The sequence below is a fragment of the Zeus faber genome (genome assembly GCF_960531495.2).
Source record: "Zeus faber genome assembly, chromosome: 4".
In the NCBI taxonomy this organism is placed as follows: Eukaryota; Metazoa; Chordata; class Actinopteri; order Zeiformes; family Zeidae; genus Zeus; species Zeus faber.
The window spans coordinates 6,922,895-6,941,033 of record NC_137191.1 but is presented as its reverse complement, the minus strand read 5'-3'; the positions used below and the strand labels follow the sequence as shown (position 1 = coordinate 6,941,033).

Genomic DNA, 18,139 nt, shown 5'->3' with positions numbered 1-18,139 from the left:
CGTGTGCGTGTGTGTGTGTGTGTATCTGTACTCGTGGGCATGTCTGGGCCCGACAATTACGCTTGCCCAGTTGCCACGGGCAACCAGATTTTAGGCCACTTTCAACCATCTTGTGTGGGCTGGTTGCCCGTCGTCGACCACTTTTCACATGTTCATAGAAATAAGCATTGTGTAGCTCTGTATGTTTGGGAAAATAAATAGAGGTATCCTGCCGCATTGATTGACTCAAACATATGGGTTATAATGAGATACGGGATATAATTATATCCGATCATGGTCATTCAATTATAAAAGGATGAAACCGTTGTGTCAATTTGGGAAACCGGCAGCTGGTGCGCGTTTGCCAACCCGGCAATGGCTTCTAAAAGTTACTGACATATGAATGTGTTTTCATGTCTCAGGGTGTTTGTGCGTGGATGTTGCTGTCCGTCCGCTTCGTACCCAAATACATTCCATCAGTCCCGATGCATTTTCCTGTGTGAGGTCGTTGGCGTCGTTGTGAGGCTTCTCGCGTCCGTAACGGCGTGATACCCGCCGTCATCGCCCAGGGTACTTTTTAGTTTCTGAGTCAAAAGAGCGACGACTTCTCGGACCCGCTGCGCCGTCTCACAGCCGCTCCACTTCACGTCGGCACTTTATTACGCCGCATCCAACCGAATGATACGCCTTTAATAAAGCAAGCAACCAAAAAAAACACAAGGCCAGGGTCCATATCATCATCCTTCCAAATAAGTTCAACTTTTTATCATTTTGAGCCATAAACAGCACAGCGGTGGTGTTGTAGTAGTTTACCACCAGTGTAAAGGTGATGCGAGTAGAGGTGACTGTAAAACAAAACAGGAAGTTCACCTTGCAGCTGGGTTCCCAGATGCTGTTTGATGCTTTCACGTTACGCAGCCCTGACCCTACAGCGGTCGATACGGTGTCATCCTTTCTCACCGCGGCACTCCTAAAACGAATATCGGCACATGTGACGCTCAAGCGCCAGCAGGGAGGCGCTGCTGAGAAAAAACAAATTCATAGATAAATCTTAAAAGGCCGAAAGTACTCGGCCCACCTCCCGGGAAGGACCGGCAGAAGCAGAAACAGCCGCCGTCGATTTGGAGACGTTTCGGATCTGCTCGACAAGCCGGGAGAACTTGGCTTTCAAACCGCGCGCTTTGGCCCCGGGACGGCGAGTTGCATCTGTTCGGTCCCGATAAGTAACTTCCCAATCTGTTGAGCTCGCACCGCTCGCACGCCAGCGCTCTCGCCCCGTCGCGCCGCGGTCAGTTAGTGCGCTTTGTGACAAAATGTCAGTATGCGACGTAGAGCGTGACGAAGTGTTTGTGTGTGTGTGTGTGTGTGTGTGTGTGTGTGTGTGTGTGTGTGTGTGTGTGTGTGTGTGTGTGTGTGTGTGTGTGTGTGTGTGTGTGCACGCACCAGACGTTGGCCCATCTGTTTGTATTTTTGGCCAGGACACGCGTACCTCCTGCACTGCGTCCGTCACAACGCGCCCGGGCACACTTTTTACCGCGTGGAAACACATTCACAGCACTGTTGCCGCCCCACGTTTATATGCAGTTTTATGAGGACCTCATAACGAGGTGGCACCGAGCTGAAGTCTTCTGACGGAATCCCTCAATTTAGAGTTAACAAAGTGGAAAGAAAAGTTTTGCGGCGATGGCTGAACAGACGGCCCCGAAATCCGCCGTCACGTCCTCCTTTTTCCTCCGCTTCTACGGTATTTCGGCTTTTTTCACCTCGGGCCCCCTGCTTCCTACTTTCTCCGCGAGCCGCGGGTATGAGTTGGCAGGACGCGACTGGTTGCCCCGGGGGGCCCCGAGGGGAGGAATATCATTTCAGCCGGGGGAGAGCGGGGTCACCGGCGTCCTCCGGCGCCCCCCCCCCCCCCATCCTCCCACCTTGTTCCCCCGACTCCTCCCTCCCCCCCGCTGCTACGCCCTAATGCTTTGCAGATGCCTCCGATACCGTGCCGCCACAAAAATAGAGCCAGAAATAGCCATCTGTACCGCACTTGGCAAGCCCAAAAAGTGACACTACTTGTTGAATGTTGAGCTGCTTATGTGATTTATTTATTTATTTTTTATTTTCTAAGTTGCAACCAGAACTTTGCACTTGGTGTAAATTGACCTTTGCCCTACTGTACGTTTCTGAGCTTGTACCAAAGTGGTTGAAATTCTGTACTTTTCAAAACGGATTTCAGTGCTTGGTGCTGCACTCGGCATTGCGTCTGACTCCTAGACACCGCTGACGCGGGGCGCCACGTGACACCGGCAAGCAGCCTCTGCTCTGACGTGACGGCGGAAAATCCCACCCGGGCTATTGATTTGACCTGCGGTCGATGTTCTTCTCATGAGCAGCGTTGGGCCACGGCAAACCGCATGTCCCGCCCGTGCGTCCGACGATTCCTCCAGCCAAATAGCCGGGGAAAAAAAAAAAAGAAAACAGAGCCTCTCGTCTGGTCCGGTCGCGGGGGCTCACCGCGGGGCGATTTGTAAGGGGGATTGTCCGTCGGACCTCAGAGCTGCGTACGCCTCCGCCTTTTCTCCTGATTAGGACTTGTTTATAGAGCGTCGGGGTCGTGTTTGCCTTTCAAACCGAGCGCAGCAGGGGTACTTTAACTGGCTCCCCGGGACCCTGCTACAGTAAAGTGCTTTTCGTGCAGCCCGGCTTTTTATTTCCCCCAACTCTTCTCACCTCCTGCCTGGGCCACACTGAGTGATATCCAGCTTCAGCTCCCTCTCTCTCTTCCAGTCCTTCCCGTATTTTATGGAAAAGACGAAACAAAAACAACCTTAAAATTTTTTTCGTGTCCTTTGAAGTATAACAGTACAGTTTTGTACTGTTGTATGTTTTTTTTTTTTAAATATCATACTTTTATGCAGTCTTTACCTATATAATTATCTCCTTTTAGACAAACAAATCACTGTCAACCACTGTATTTCTCCAGTACATTTATCTTTATTTGTGTTATTAGGTCTCTATTTTCTGTCGTGACATGCTGATTTAATTTATGTCCATTTAATTGAATACATTGTTTTTATACTCTGTATTTTGAAATAGTGCAATACAAATATTTCTCATGCATTTCCCTCGAATGTTTTTCCCCAGAAGGTACTGTCAGAAATAGGACTTATATCGAAAAAGTTTTGGGACGTAACGTGATTTACGTGGGTTTAATATCAGGGGTCCTTGGATAAATAATGTTTGGGAACCCCTGCTCTACATAGTAGTCGGCCCTCATGATTTAACTGGGACAGACGGGCGGACTTACTTATTTTCTGATCATTTGGTTTACCTCATATCCTAATTTGGATTTTCATTCTGAATTCATTTCAGCATTTGATTGCATTTAATTCCCCTGTGATACAATATGCACTAGGGCTTGGTGATTTAACAATATAATATCAATATTGTGATATTATATTATCATCATATTATTATCGTGAATAGATATTTTGGTTAACATAATATTTTAATGGAACTAAATGTTGTGTTGAGGCTGCATTACTGTAAAGTATTGCAATTTTATGAACTTTTTAGCTTTTCCAATCAACGCATCTACCTGCATGGGCAAATTATGCTCAGTACTAATGATTTTCTTTCTCGTTGTTCTTCTTTTTTTCTCGTGAGTACATATCTTTTGAACGCACCGATAGTCATCCCCAAAATATCAGCAGGTTATTTATATTGAGCAAAAAAAAATACTGTGATATTTGTTTTTGTCAATATGGCCCAAGGCTAATATGGACGCAACTAGATGGAGTTTTCCTGTGAGATCCTAACAAGTCTGCAGAAATATACACAGTTTGATTACAAAACATCCAACTTACTCTATTATTTCTGGGTTTTTTTTCATGGCGTACCAGAGAGCCTCTATTTTATTGAATTTTTTATTTTTAAAATGTTTTAATAATTTTTTTTCAGGCCCGATAGCAATTACTGCTGAGTGTGCATTCTGCTGTAAACTCTTTGTGTGAGGTTTCACACCAGTCAAGATCAATCCCCACTTCCCCATTAATCTTGTCACACTGGGGGGATGTCACATGCAGGCGGGCCAAAGGCTACACTGGAGTGCAATAATACAATAATATCTGATGGGATGTTGTACGATTTACAGCTGAGAATTTATAACTGTATTCTCATACGGTGTAACGCTGGAGCTACCTGTTGGTTTTTAGGGTGATTGAATGTTTTTTTTTTTTTCCTATCCATACGCGATTTTAAAAAGTCAGGGTTACTCCAAGGAATGGTTTTCACAAATTGAACAATTTCTAGTAAGCTCATTATAATGGCTCTAATTTATATGGGCCTTTCAAGGGACCCAAGGTCGCTCACCCACACAAACACAGTGCGGCAATCCGCCAGTGTCCACCCTTGATCCGGTTGAAAAGCCCTGGCGGGAACCCACGCAGAACACGCAGACACCACGCAGAAAGGAGCCGGGACGGCCTGGGTTCAAACCCGGGACCTTCTCACTGTGAGGCAACAGTGCAAACCACCGAGCCATTTATTTATTTTATTTATTTTATTTTATTTTCTTTGTGGTGTGAAAACCGGCGCTGAGAGGATGCCACCGTGGGCGGAGAGGCTCCTCACTGGACACAAAAACGGAAATGCGAACATTCTTCATTAAAAAATTCATGGAAATGTTTAACATTTTCTCGACCGCAGCCTATTTTAGGATATGGAAATCTTTAATGCCGCCGCAGCACAAGCTGAGAGCAAAGGGCAAAGCCTTCTGGCAAACACCTTGGAAGGGCTGAGGCTTGGACCGTTGGCAGCAAACTTTCCGCCGGTTTGACTCCACATTTCGACCGGCTCTGTCATTACCCGCTGAACTGGATCTTATAAACTGTCGAACATTCGTCGGCACAGATATGGTTAGACAAAGGGGTCAAGTCCCTCTTTCTTCATCCCCCCTCTCTCTCTCTCTCTCTCTCTCTCTCTCTCTCTCTCTCTCTCTCTCTCTCTCTCTCTCTCTCTCTCTCTCTCTCTCTCTCTTCTCTCCCTCCCGCTTTGCCACAATGGAGAGTATTCTAGTCACCAGCACGCAGTGACCTCACTGGAGTGGTCCATATGAATGTCTTTATTCATCCCCCCTGACCAGGCACAAAGAGGCAGATAGATCACACATCACATCACAGGGGGCCGGATGAGAAGAAGAAGAAGAAGGGATGAGAAAGACGGACGGACAGATGGAGAGAGATGGGCGAGCGAAGAAAAAAGCCCACGGGGAGGGACAGTGCCACGGCCGTGCCTGTCTTGAATGAAGCTGTCGAGGGCTTGAAAACACGTCTTTGGTTTCTGGAAAGTGGAGTGAAAGCCTGGCGGTGAAACGCTCGTTCAAAAAATCAATCAAATCAGTCCGTACCTGCCATGTGATCGTACTTGTGTGTGTGTGTGTGTGTGTGTGTGTGTGTGTGTGTGTGTGTGTGTGTGTGTGTGTGTGTGTGTGTGTGTGTGTGTGTGTGTGTGTAATAGCATGTCCTGCTCTCTCCTTGACCTGAGTCAGGGGCGACAGAGGAGAAGCCTCCTTCTGCTCTGTTAATGAAAAGGGGCGTCTGGCTGCGGCCGGCCGGGTCGAAGAACCACCCCCCACCCCGATCAATGGCGGCCGTAGGGCAAGCTGCATGCAGCCACTCATCAGGCCCCCGAGAACAACCTGCTCCGCTGCCACCGTCCCTACGTTTTCACTCAAGACGCCCGAGAATTCCACCTCGCCCCCTTCCCGTTGACTGTTTCTGAAATGATGGCACACGCCAGGCGTTCCACCAAATTTGCCTACGAGACACTTGCAGGATATTACAAGTCAGAATTACAAGTCCCCCGACGACAACTTTCAACCACTTCCCTGGTATTGCGAGCTATCACCTGCTCCTTCCGTTCCTTTCAGCTTGGTGTCGGAGCATCGTGTCAGGATAAAGGCAAAGCCACAGTTTTCTAAGTACGGATTGGTGGATCACAATGTTGATCACTCTTAAGCAAACAGTCACTTATATTGGATCTTCCACGTATATATATATATACTAACGTATACAAATGTATTAATTTCTCTCTATGGCTCCACCATCAGCTATGCGACGCTGGCACTTTTTAATGACAGTCAGGTCCTCATGGTTGTGCCTCACACTCTGTTCCTGCTTGGTGCCGCACTGTCCCTGGAGCAGAGGTCCCAGTGCCGCGTCGGCATGGCACCCGTGTGCCGCGGCCTGTTTCCTTAAAGGGTGGGACCGTATTTTGGCGAGACACAAACCAGACGGCCGGCGGGTCAGACAGCGCGGATGTCGGAAGGGGCCAGGGCCCCCGTGGGCAGCGCGCCGCGGTACCGTCGCTCGGAGATGGCCGAGTTGAGTCTCGAGGCCGTGGAGAGTTTCCGCGGCCGTCCGCAATGCTCAAAGGAGACATTGATTCGGCGGTGCACCGGGGAGGGACGGAATAATGGAGGGATGCAAGAGGGAAGGAGAGAGAGATAGATGGGGGGGCGGGGGTGGAGGTGATGAAGGAGGGGAGGAGGAGGTGGGACGGCTGTGATTATTTGGCAAAGTGGTCCAGACTGCATTTCTATAATTAGCCCCTTCTGTCTTACCGTGGTCTCTCTCTCTCTCTCTCTCTCTCTCTCTCTCTCTCTCCCCCCCCACCCTCTCTCTCTCTCTCCTCGTCTTCCTTCTCTCCATCCCACTTTCCTCTCAGTTTTTTTCCTCCGCTCCCCGATGCAAAGTTGTAACGTCACGGGTGACAAGGGCAGGCATGAGACAAGTCAGCATCCCAGACACACATGCGCACACACGCACGCACGCACACACGCACACACACACACACACACACACACACACACACACACACACACACACACACACACACACACACACACACACACATATGCACAAACTGCCTCCAGAGCCAGCTTACCAGTGTAGTGTAATCCAATTAGAATCCATTAGGCAGAGCTTCTTAAGGTGATCCTCCCACACACACACACACACACACACACACACACACACACACACACACACAACTGAAGGGGGTGATGGAGGAGGAGGAGGGTGGTGGAGATGGTGGTGGTGGTGGTGGTGGCGGCGGTGGTGTTGGGGGTGTGGTCCATCGTCACATGACTAATTTGAGTCTGTTGAGGGGAATGCTGGCAGCTAGCCACCATCATCCCCCATCACCCCCCGCCTCCCTCTCTCTCTCCCTCTCTCTCTCTCTCCCTCTCTCTCTCTCCAGCTTCACCGCACACTCCCTTCACACACATGCATCTGTCAGAGTTGGGTCTGGCCGCCTGCAACTGTTTGTGCGATCGCGTTGCGCTCGTGCACCGGCTGAGTCAGTGCGGGAGGCGGCGGACCTCCCGACGAGTTTCCCGTCTTCCCGCCGAAACCCGCCGGCTCCACCTGCGTCTCCACTGACACTGACCATGTCTCTCCTCTGTTGCTTCTTCCTCAGGGACTACGGCTCCAAGCGCAAGTCGGGTAAGTCGAAAAAAAATGTCATAATCCTTCCCTCTCATGCCCCGCGCCTCTGTCCGCCCGTCCTGTTCCCCCCTCTCTCCCGCTTTCCTCTCCACTTGTTGCCCTTTTCAAACCTCTCCAACCCCACCCGCCCCCGCCCCCTCCCCCTCCCCTGGCCGTCTGTCGGGTGTGTGTTTGGTGTGTGACGGCCCCTCGCCGCGCGGTGCCGCCTCGCCTCGCCTCGCCTCGCCGCAGAGCTCCGGCTTACCGCCGAGCCACTTCTGGGACGGGCTCAAAAAAAGGCCGATCCGCCCCCTCGGCGCTGGTGCGTCCGGGCTGAGCCCTGCCTCGCCACGCAGGGCGGGGAACTGGGCACCGTCGAAATATGACGAAATAGAGCGGTCGACGCGCATCCCGGCGGGGGGAGGGGGAGAAGGGCCGACCTTGACGACCCGGGAGGGAGTCCCGGCAGGGGGCTCGGCAGCGGTTTCCCCCGCGTGCGCCTCCCGTGTCTCTGACACCTCAGCAAACAGGGGAAAGAGGAGAGAGAGCGAGATGTCCGTTGGGGGAAGGTCGGCGCGCGTTCGCCGTCTGAGGGGGAAACCTGAAACGGAAAGAGACACATTTTTAATTTCCTGCGTTTTACAAGGTAAACACTGACTCCTGTGTTTTGGTTTGCCGGTCGGGAGGACAAACGCCGCCCGGCACGCTTGGGGAGATACGTTTTACAGCTTACGCCCTCGCTTCCGCGGCGTCGGACGCGAGTTCACGATGAAAACCGAACCAACGTCATCCCTCACGATTCACTTCTTCGACAAAGGGGTAGTTCATAATTCGGAGTGTTTTAGCCTTCTCAGCCATCTTTGCTTGTTTGCTCTGGTTCAAAGCTCTCTTAGGGCATTAGACAAAGTATAAACTGATTAGCGCGAGTATTTTCCCTTGCGGATATACTAATATGCATGTCGTAAGCACCTCCGTCTGTAAATGGGACCTGTTATGCAAAACAAACTTTTTCAGCGCTTGTGCACATACATTTTGGTCTCGGACGATGAAATAGGACGACCACGCGAGTCAGTTTGTTGTGAGCTGTCTTTCTCGGAAAACATGTGATTGAACAAGCCCTTGAGGTTTGCCTTCCCCTGGGACGTCGTACGGGGTCTCAGTGGAACTACAGCCGTCCCCACATCTGACTAACTCCGCCCACGACTCGAGTGCGACCGGAGCGGCTCGGATCGAAGCTAAGAGCTAAGAATGGGAAGTGATCCGTTAGCACAAATCTTTTAAAAAGAGGAATTAATACCAACTGTCCGTGACAAAACTGCAGACGCGGGAAATGTATATGTGTGTGTATGTCCAAAGTAGGTTGACTGTACAGCAGGCTGCAACACGTGATCTCTTTCTGGTGTTACGCCAAACAAAACCGTCAATGTATTTATTTTCCGGCGTTTCCGTCATTGAATCAAACAAAAAAAACAAAAAGCCCCAAACCGTATTCCCTGGTGCGCCAAGCCTACAACTCGGTGAAAAACTTTTAAATGAGGCCTTAGTAGATCTAATACAGTATGAGTGAAGATTCAGCAACTGGATTGCTTATTCCTCGCCTCAAATTTGTTCCGAAGCAGATTTTTTAATGTGCTGATAATGCGAAATCAGTGAAGGTTTACAGAGAAATGCAACGGAATCTGGAGTAAAGCTCACACCGCATTGGCTCACACAACCCGGAACTTGAGCTCAAACCCCATTGGCTCAAAGGACTAGGGGCGTGGCTCCCATTTACATTTAAAGCTGCACACACAGAAACAGCCCGTATTGGAACACTATGATTTTGAAGCATGTCACAATGGCTCGAATGCTCAGCGGCTCAGTGGCTCAATGGCTCAACGGCTCAGTGATATTTCAGCCAAAACCTTCAAAAACATGTTTCGGGGACGTCAGAGACCACATAATAACTTGTTGAAAAGGAGCTTAATAAGACTGAGGCTACTGGGAAACCTTGGTAAATATCACTCATGCCTCATATTAATTATTAAAGAGCGAGAACAGTGAGTTGTTTGTGGTTGATGGAGAACGCAATTACCACTGATAGGGTTGTGCTCGAAGACGACTTGGTATTTGTTTTTCAACTTGCAGACTGGCCTGGCTGTGCTTTCAAATGTTTTTGTTTCTCTTTCCATAATCAATTTGATTGTGGAGATGCTTTGCAGCAATGCACAGGCAGTAATTTGCAATTTGCCTTATATTATTCATTGAATTTATAGGGATTATAGTGAAGTCATTGCTTTTTGTAAAACTTGTAAATTTGTTTTGGACTGTGAGCAAAGGGACTCAATGACCCCTTCCGGAGCCAATCAGTTTGTTGTGCCCCGGAATGAGCTCACGATAGATTCAATTACACTCCCGGCGTTCCCTCAAAATGATGTGATTTCTAAGAAAAGAATTGCTCCGGCAGATAAGCTCTTTTTTGTTTCTGCACATTGTTTCCTGCTGTGTGCGGGGACATTGCTTTTTTTTTTCTTAAAAGGTGGCTTCTGTGGATGTTGTCTTTGAGGAGAGCCTTAATCCTTGCGATATTATCAGCTTGGATACTCGGTGTGATCTCCGATACGGCCTGAGGTCCCTTTAGGTCCATCTGTTAATCAAGTCTGTGTGTGTGTGTGTGTGCGTGTGTGCGTGTGTGTGTGCATGTGTGCGTGTGTGCGTGCGTGTGTGCGTGCGTGCGTGCGTGCGTGCGTCTGACTCGACAATATGCACAGGTTCATAATATCTAGAGGCAGATTTATTAGGAAGTTATAGCTACAACAAGTCAACCACGGAAAACAAAATAATATATTGGTGCAATATACAGTTATATTTGATAAACCATCATTTGTTATGTGGATAATATGACCAAGCGGGTAGAGGCTTTCAACAGTCCAGGAAGTTCAGAAAACTGCATTACTTTACTGCACAGCCTCCAAATCAACATTTAACTAATACGCCAGCCAACATCCCAGATTATATCGAGGCTCATGTCACGCTATATGTAGGATGTTATATCAATATGTCGACCAAACCCAGACTGTATTTGTCAATGTGTGTGTGTTCTGGAACAGCATCACACATGGCATTGTCAAGGCACCATATTCAAAAAAATACATCTATTCAAAGCCTCGCTCTCTCTCTTGCTCTCTCTCTCTCTCTCTCTCACTGTCTGCGCTCAAGTATGGAGGAAAGTGATGCTCGTCTTCATCTCTGAGCACCGACAAAAATGACAACTTCTTTGCCGGCCTCCGCGGCCACAAAGCCTTGCGGGAAAAGAATCCCGGCGCCCCGGCGCACTCCAGAGCTCCGCCTCTCGGTCAAGCGATCGGACCCGGCGCGTCGCTGTCCGCCGGCTGACGGCGACGCGCCTCGTACCGGAGCGCTCGCAAGCGACGGTGACAAGACGAGAGAGAGAGAGAGAGAGAGAGAGAGCCAGAGAGCGAGAGCGAGCAAACAGGGAAGACGAAGAGATGACGCAAAGAGAGTTAACAAAAATCAAAGGCAAGAGGCGAGGGGAGGCGGATGAGAGGGAATGAAAGTGGGTGCGGGGTGGGGGCGGGGGTACGGTGGTGGGGGCGCGTATTGAGTGACACGACTTGAAAGAGAAGCCGAGGTGGAGATGGAGTCTGAGCTGGGAGACAGAACCGTTAGAGTGATGAACGCGGGGGTGGGGGGGGCCGCCGTGCTTCTCAAGGCCCCGACCGAAAACGCGGATCAATCCCGGGCTGACGTCAGCTCGGACGGCGGTTTTAACGCGGGGAGAACGTTTCCTCTCTCGTTCCTCCGAGCGGCGCGGCGACAGGGGCGCCCCATGCGACGATCCCCCTCGCAGCCGAAGAGGGAACATTCATTATTTAGGAGAAATGACGACGACGTCGAGCGCCCCCGGACGCGGGCGCCGCTGCCCCCGCGCCACGGCGCATGCGAGGCGTCTGGAACAGTTGCTGACCGCAATGCGATCCCCCTCCACCCCGCAGCCCCCGCCCCCACCCCCACACCGCCGCCCCTGCACTCCACCCGATCCCCGTCACGCCGCGTCACATCTCCCTCGCCGCGTCCGTCACGGCTCATCGGGTGGAGGGGTGGGCAGGGTTGTGCGGCGAGGATCCTGTCTGGTAGGGTCCTGGTTGACGCAGCCTTGGGGGGTGGGGGGGGGGGTTCCACCCCCAGCAGACAATGAGCTTCAGAGCCGTTCATCCAGCGTTTTGCTGGATTCATGTGAAAATAATAAGCAAACAGCAAATGCATTTTCATTTCATTTTCTATCATCGATCATTTTGCGTTCTATGTAATTTTCAGATGAAACAGGCAACGAGGCGGCATCCAGCCAGTCAACGACACAGCCCTCATGCTTTGAATAGATAAATAAGAGCGCAACTACAGTGTATTGACTTAAATATTGAATGAAAAACAGTTTTATTCTGTTGATCAAACCCTGTTAGCTTTATACAGCAGCTTGTGATAACAAAAGGAACAAGCCAAAAGGAAAGAAAACAGTACTGCAGGATAAACTCACTCCCACAAGGCCGACGGATGAGGACAACGGAACCTCAGAAGTCTTTGTGGAGAATCATGTGTGACGCCGTGTTTCATTCTGTCTCGTCTGCACGACCCGTTCCTTTTGTCCTGTATTTATCGCTATTTATTTATTTATATTATTGCTTTAGAGGCAAAGTGTTGAGTGATTGTTGGATGTGTGTGTGTGTGTGTGTGTGTGTGTGTGTGTGTGTGTGTGTGTGTGTGTGTGTGTGTGTGTGTGTGTGTGTGTGTGTGTGTGTGTGTGTGTGTGTGTGTGTGTGTTTGTGTGTGTGTGTTAGAGAGAGGGGGGCAGAGAGAGAGTTTGTTTTTAAATGTGTGTGTGGTCGTTGGTTTGTGTTTGTGCATTTCTCTATCGGAGTCTATGTGTTTGTGTTTGTGTTTGTTTGCATGCGTGCTTATGTTATTGTCTCTGTATTGTCTCTCTTATGTTATTGTGTCTGTCTCTCTGGTTTCCCCTGTGCATCACGTGTGTGTGGTGATGTCGGTAACAGGAGCTGGTCCTTTCAAAACACAATCTACTAAGTCGATAGAATAACAGGACAGATGGCTAATTTGCCCCTCCAATCCAAACCTCGGAAGTAGGACTTAGGAGAAGCCATTTTTCACCATGGCTAGTCCCTTAATTGCAGGGTTAAGCAGACATTTGGGGTGCGATTGGAGGAAAATTACCCACCGAGGGACAGAGAAAATACAGGGTCCCATAGATAGTGGCGTCATCTCCCACAGCTGAAAGGAGGCCGAGTTAGGAATGTGTGTGTGTGTGTGTGTGTGTGTCTGTGTGTGTGTGTGCGCGTGGGTGGATTATTGTCTCAGTGCGTATGTGCATTTGTTACCATACAAGGTGTGTGTTTGTCAGGCCGGCGTCACCGCGATGTGCGCAGCACAGGATGGAGGCCGTTTGTGCAGACGAGGTCTGCAGAGGTCAGGGCGAGGAGGTAATATCAATCAGATGTTGAGCGCCGCGCTGAGAGCCGCTGTCTCCGGGGCCGTAATCATACGTAGGGGCCGTTGGCGAGCGAGCTTTGACCGCGGTTGACCCGGGACGGGGCCCTTAGCCCTCCTTTTGGGATGTGCATCAATCTCCCGACGCTCTGGTAGTTACGGTGAGGGGACCCGGCTTTTTTATCATCTCGCATCAAGCATGGCTGGAGGGGCGTGGGGGGGGGGGGGGGGTCGGGTCTGGCCTGGATCAAGACGAACAACATTTGGAATATTTTGACGTTTTTATCGTCTGATTCGAACGGGCTTTTGTATGACGGTATCCCCATGACGACATGAGCCTTGCCTATAGCTAAAATGTCATCAGATAGGGTTGGCTGGAGCCGGGCCTGTGCACCCGCCAGGGAATGGAGGGCGGATGGCAACGAGCAGTCCGGCTAACATAGGTGGGGCTGGGTAATGGTCGGGGGCATCCCCTGGTATATAATGGCAAAAATCCTTTAAACTAAGTCTTATTCCTCTTCTTGTAAAGCGTATTGTTAGGTCAGATCATAAATATATTTCATTACCCTGAGTGGATCGGTAAACCGATAAAAACACAAGGTAACTGGGTTTTAGATTGATTACCTCTTATTACCTCCCTGCCCGCGGGGCCCGGCGCACTGGCCCGGGTCGACCCCCGGCACTAAATCTAAAGCAGAAACTCCAACCGAGCGCGTTCAACTACCGGCCATATAAGTACAAAGTCATTAATGCCCATTGAACTAATTGAATATGTTTGTCCCTATTGCTCCCGTAACAAACATAAAAACGCAATTCCGTGGAGGAATCCTCGCAGAGAGAGGGGCTTTGGCTCCCGGCGTGCAGGCGCGCAGGCGCGCGAGCCTGATGGAAGGGTGGGCTCGGTATGCGTCCCGTGTCTGAAGTCGGTCCACTTCCAGCAGCCGCTCCTGTGGTCACCGTGCGGAGGATGAAAAGTGTAACGTGCCCCCCCCCCCCCCCAGATCTCACATCTCCCGTTTTTGATATGTCCCCTCACCGTGGCGGACCGTCTGAACCGGCGTCCCCCCCGTCTAGTCCTCCTCTCACGCATCACATGTAATTTCCTGCTTGGGGGCGGAGTGTGTTTGTTGAGTGAATGGGACTCAGGGAAAAAGACTTCAGAGGGGGCCCACACCCACTCCAGGCATTCCAGGAGGTCAGGAGAAAGGGGAGCGGCCTGGGCAGACGGAGGGGGGGTTTGGTGGATTATTATGGACGGGAGACGGAGTGGAAATCGACCGTAGCGGGAAGACGAGACGCTGTCGGGAGAGGGATTGGAAAATGAGAGATTGGCTAAGGGACGGTGGGGGTGGGGGGCTCTGAGGACGCATGGTCCCGTCACCCGCCTTGCCCTCGGATGCACTTGGTTCACGGCGCATGTCCCCCTTCCACCAGAACATCATTCCCATAGCAGAAGAGCTTCCCGCCGGGGGAACCCCTCTCTCTCACCGCCACGACGGAGAAATCCTGGGTGGACGTCGCCGGTGCCTCGCGGTTCCCGTTCCCGCTCTGACTCTCTTTGCACGGCGGGGAGAAAAAAAAAACCAAAACGGGGAATAACTGTCCTTCATCTTCTCTTCCTTCTCTCTCTTCCTCGCCTTCAGTCTGGATGTACGGCTTTACCGACAGCCCGAGGAAAGAGGCCTCAGGTAGCCGCAAGTCCCCCCTTTTTGTGCACGCCTGAAACACGCATGCCGCGCCCAGTCTGTGTGAGAGCCGTGTCCGTGCCGTCCGCATGTCCGCCGGTTCGATCCAATTGTTTTTCAGCCGCCGTCGTCGTCTTTTTTTTTTTTTGCGCCTTCTCCTCAACGCCTGCATTGCATGCACTGCCAGCGGCCTCCCTTTCAACCCATCTGGTCATGCTCAGCCCTCAAATACGCACTCTGTGCGTGCGGTGATCTATTGGACAGCCGTCTTCAGGACCCGCCCGGCGGACCTGGCGGGGCCGGGCGCGCCGCCAGCGGAGCCGCCTGACCGGGAACGCGGGTCGGCAGTACGCGCCGCGTCGCGTCTGGTTCGTTGCGTTCGTTCCGCGCCGCAGTTCCCGCACGGCGTCGGGACGGATTAATGAACGCGCCCGGGCCTTGCTCGGCTCCGGTGAGAGCGTGCGGAAGGCGAGTTTTAAAAATAGAAGGGCCGCGTGTTTGGAGAGAGGCGTGGTGGAAGTGTGGTTTTTATAAGTCGCAAATTAACCAGAACAAAAGCCTTTGACGGCAGAAGTTTAGCATATATTCTAACAAGAAATGGAAGCTGGTATTATCCCATCTGGTGGACATCTAGCAAACATTCCCATGGGCATTTAACTGTAATTGGGCTAATGCTGGAATCTGAAAAGAAAAATTCAGTTTCCCTCCATTAGAGCGACGAACACATCAGAGAGAGCCGGGGAAAGAAAATCCCAAACTATGGCACAGACTGACACCCAAAACCCACCGGATTTTATGATTCATGTTCTCAGAATTGCACAAACAGGGCTTTGTTTCCATGGAAACGGCATGAAGGTTTGGAATAGCTTGGTTTGCGCCGTTTTACGACCCCGAGCTTTGACCCTGATTGACCCCGGCACACAGGCTGCTCACACACCGCGCTCTCTGCGCTCGTGTTTTAATTCACCTTTTGGGGGCGGTTATAAAGAAAGACAAATAGGGCGACTTCGCCTGGCGGGGTCCCGAAACTTAATGAGTTTCCCCGGGTCGCGGTGTCCATGTTTTGTTTAAAATCTCGCCTTGTTTTTTTATGGTTTCACGGTCATGCATTCGCCATGAAGTTAAAACTGCATGACCTTGATAAAAGGCCCCTTTCATCTAGAGAGGGCCCAAGTCGTGGCGTTTTCGTCATCGGTTCGGAACTGCAGAGATCTTCCAGATACGTGTAATCCACCTTTGGGGTCGGGATGTGACCCCGAGCTGGTGGAGATGGTCGCGTCACGTTACGCAGAAAGAATGAGTATGTGTGCGGGGGACGAACCAGGCCCTCGTCTTTTCTTCCTGGGCTGACTATTTGGAAAACAGAAATTCATCTCTTCATCATCTGCTTTGCAGTAGAAATTAAAGTTGAACTGAAATCGGAAACACCAATATTTTCTGCCGTCCCTCATAACTTTACCCATCATGCAGTGCACACTGGACGGGTAAAGTGCACGCGTCTCTGTTTTCGACCACCTCCCCTCCCTCCCCGGTCGCCGTTTATTTATTTTCTCCAAGTTCAATTTCCACGAGAATCTCCGCTGCGCCGTCCACGTTCGTCCTCTGCGAACCTCGTCGGAACAACAAGAAGTCCAAGGTGCCTCCAGCGGCACAGTGGGTCGCCAGCGTGTCCGCGGGCTGCGCCCTCTCCTTTTCCAGCCATTTTGGAGATGTTCACGGAACATAAACAGCGCTGCTGTCCGGTAGAGACGGCTTGATCATGACATATTGTTAGTCGCCTGCGACGCATGGGCTCCCTCTCCTCCCAGCCGTTCAGCCAAGCGAACGCATAGCGCTTTCCCAGACTTTTACCGGCTGTCGGCGTGTAAATAACCTGCTGTTTTTTGGCTGGGACGCGGCGCGTTAAAAGACCGGACAGATTGCCTCTGTGCAAACGAATGTGCTGTGTTGCACCCGGAAATAGACCCAGAATGACAGAGTTTTATTCCAAAGTACTGCAACCTTTTATACAACGGGACACATGGAAAAATCATACAAAAGCAAAAAAGTATATATTTGTATTATTATTATAAATAAAAGGGTTGTCTACATATATATATACATATATATATACACACACACACACATATATTTATTTATTTATTTATTTATTTATTTATTTATTTATTTATGTCTGTCAGCTAAAGCTATTCTCTCAATACTGATCAAAAAAATGAGGTTAAACAAGAAAAAAATAATGAGGTAATAATAACAACAATAATAATAATTAATAATGAGCTGTGTCTGCTATTTCCACTGTGTGAAAAGGTCCGTTATTCCGTAATGAATAACAAATTCTTCAAGTTATCAATACATAATCTTATTTTTTTTACTAAATGAGTTTACAGTCACATTCATGCATGAAAGGCAGGAGAAGGAAAACGCTCAGGCTATAGACACTGCTCGGGGTAAGCAGCAGGATGTTCAGGGCGGTAAGGTTTTCGGGGATGCGTGCAGTGAGTGCCACATCCTTGAAACGCAGCTCTTTAGAAGTGGTTGGAGATAATGTCCTTTCTGGATGCTGAGCTTTCGGCGGTTATCTGGACAATTGCCGCAAATGCTCCGGCTCTTTAGGCATCACTGAGTTGGGGGAAGAGTTCAAACGCGAGTAAAATGGGTGAGTTTAAGGATTCATTGCGGTTCACACAACTTTTTTTTTTTTCATCTTTAGATGCTCCAGTGATTCAACCGGGTAAAAAAAAATAAAGAAAAAAAAATGGTATTCTGAAGATATTCTGGTAAAAATGCACTTAGAAATAGAAACTAGCCGTGTCTGTTAGTTGCCTGAAATGAATCCAAAGATGAGGCTTTGCAGGCATTGAAAAGGTTAAACCTCAGAGAGAGAGAGGGGGGGGAGAGACAGAGAAAATGATTGAGAGAGGGGACACACACACACACACACACACACACACACACACACACATACACACACACACACATACACACACGCACAAACCCCAACTGAAATGTTTTCCTCTTCTGTTTCACATAAACAGCGCCCCTCTCTCTCTCTCTCTCTCTCTCTCTAGTCCACTCATATGTTTCTATTTAGGGCCAGCCGTGCCGGCGGTCATGATTGGTGTGTTCCCCGCCCCCCACCCCCACCAACCCCGACTCCCCGTCCAACGACTGCCTCCCAAAGGCGGCGGAGGGGAGGCCTTTTTCCTCCCGACCACACTGTTGATTTTCCACAGGGAAACTTCTTCATTCTTCCACTCGCTCCCTCTGAGGTCCTTCCCTCCGACCGTTAGCAGCCCCTCCAACGGCTCTCGCTCTCTCTCTCTCTCTCTCTCTCTCTCTCTCTCTCTCTCTCTCTCTCTCTCTCTCTCCTCTCTCCTTCTCCCTCCGCCTCCTCCGTTCTCCTCTCTCACCTCGCCGCACGGTTTCCGATTATGGATGCCACCGAGGAAGCGAGACGCCACCGTCTCCTTCCCCCGTTCGCCTGTCGCCCCCTCCGCC

The 18,139-nt window shown here is 50.4% G+C and overlaps 1 protein-coding gene across 1 annotated transcript in view; it reads left to right on the top strand.

The window, feature by feature from the left end:
* The window catches only part of sh3pxd2aa (SH3 and PX domains 2Aa), a gene marked incomplete at its 5' end in the record, with an annotated part of 99,584 nt that overhangs the window by 48,043 nt on the left and 33,402 nt on the right, over positions 1–18,139 (top strand). Inside the window, 2 exons of the mRNA XM_079999852.1 lie at positions 7,450–7,475; positions 14,600–14,644. Of these exons, the coding sequence (XP_079855978.1) occupies positions 7,450–7,475; positions 14,600–14,644 (71 nt within the window). The remainder of the gene's footprint in view (positions 1–7,449; positions 7,476–14,599; positions 14,645–18,139) is intronic.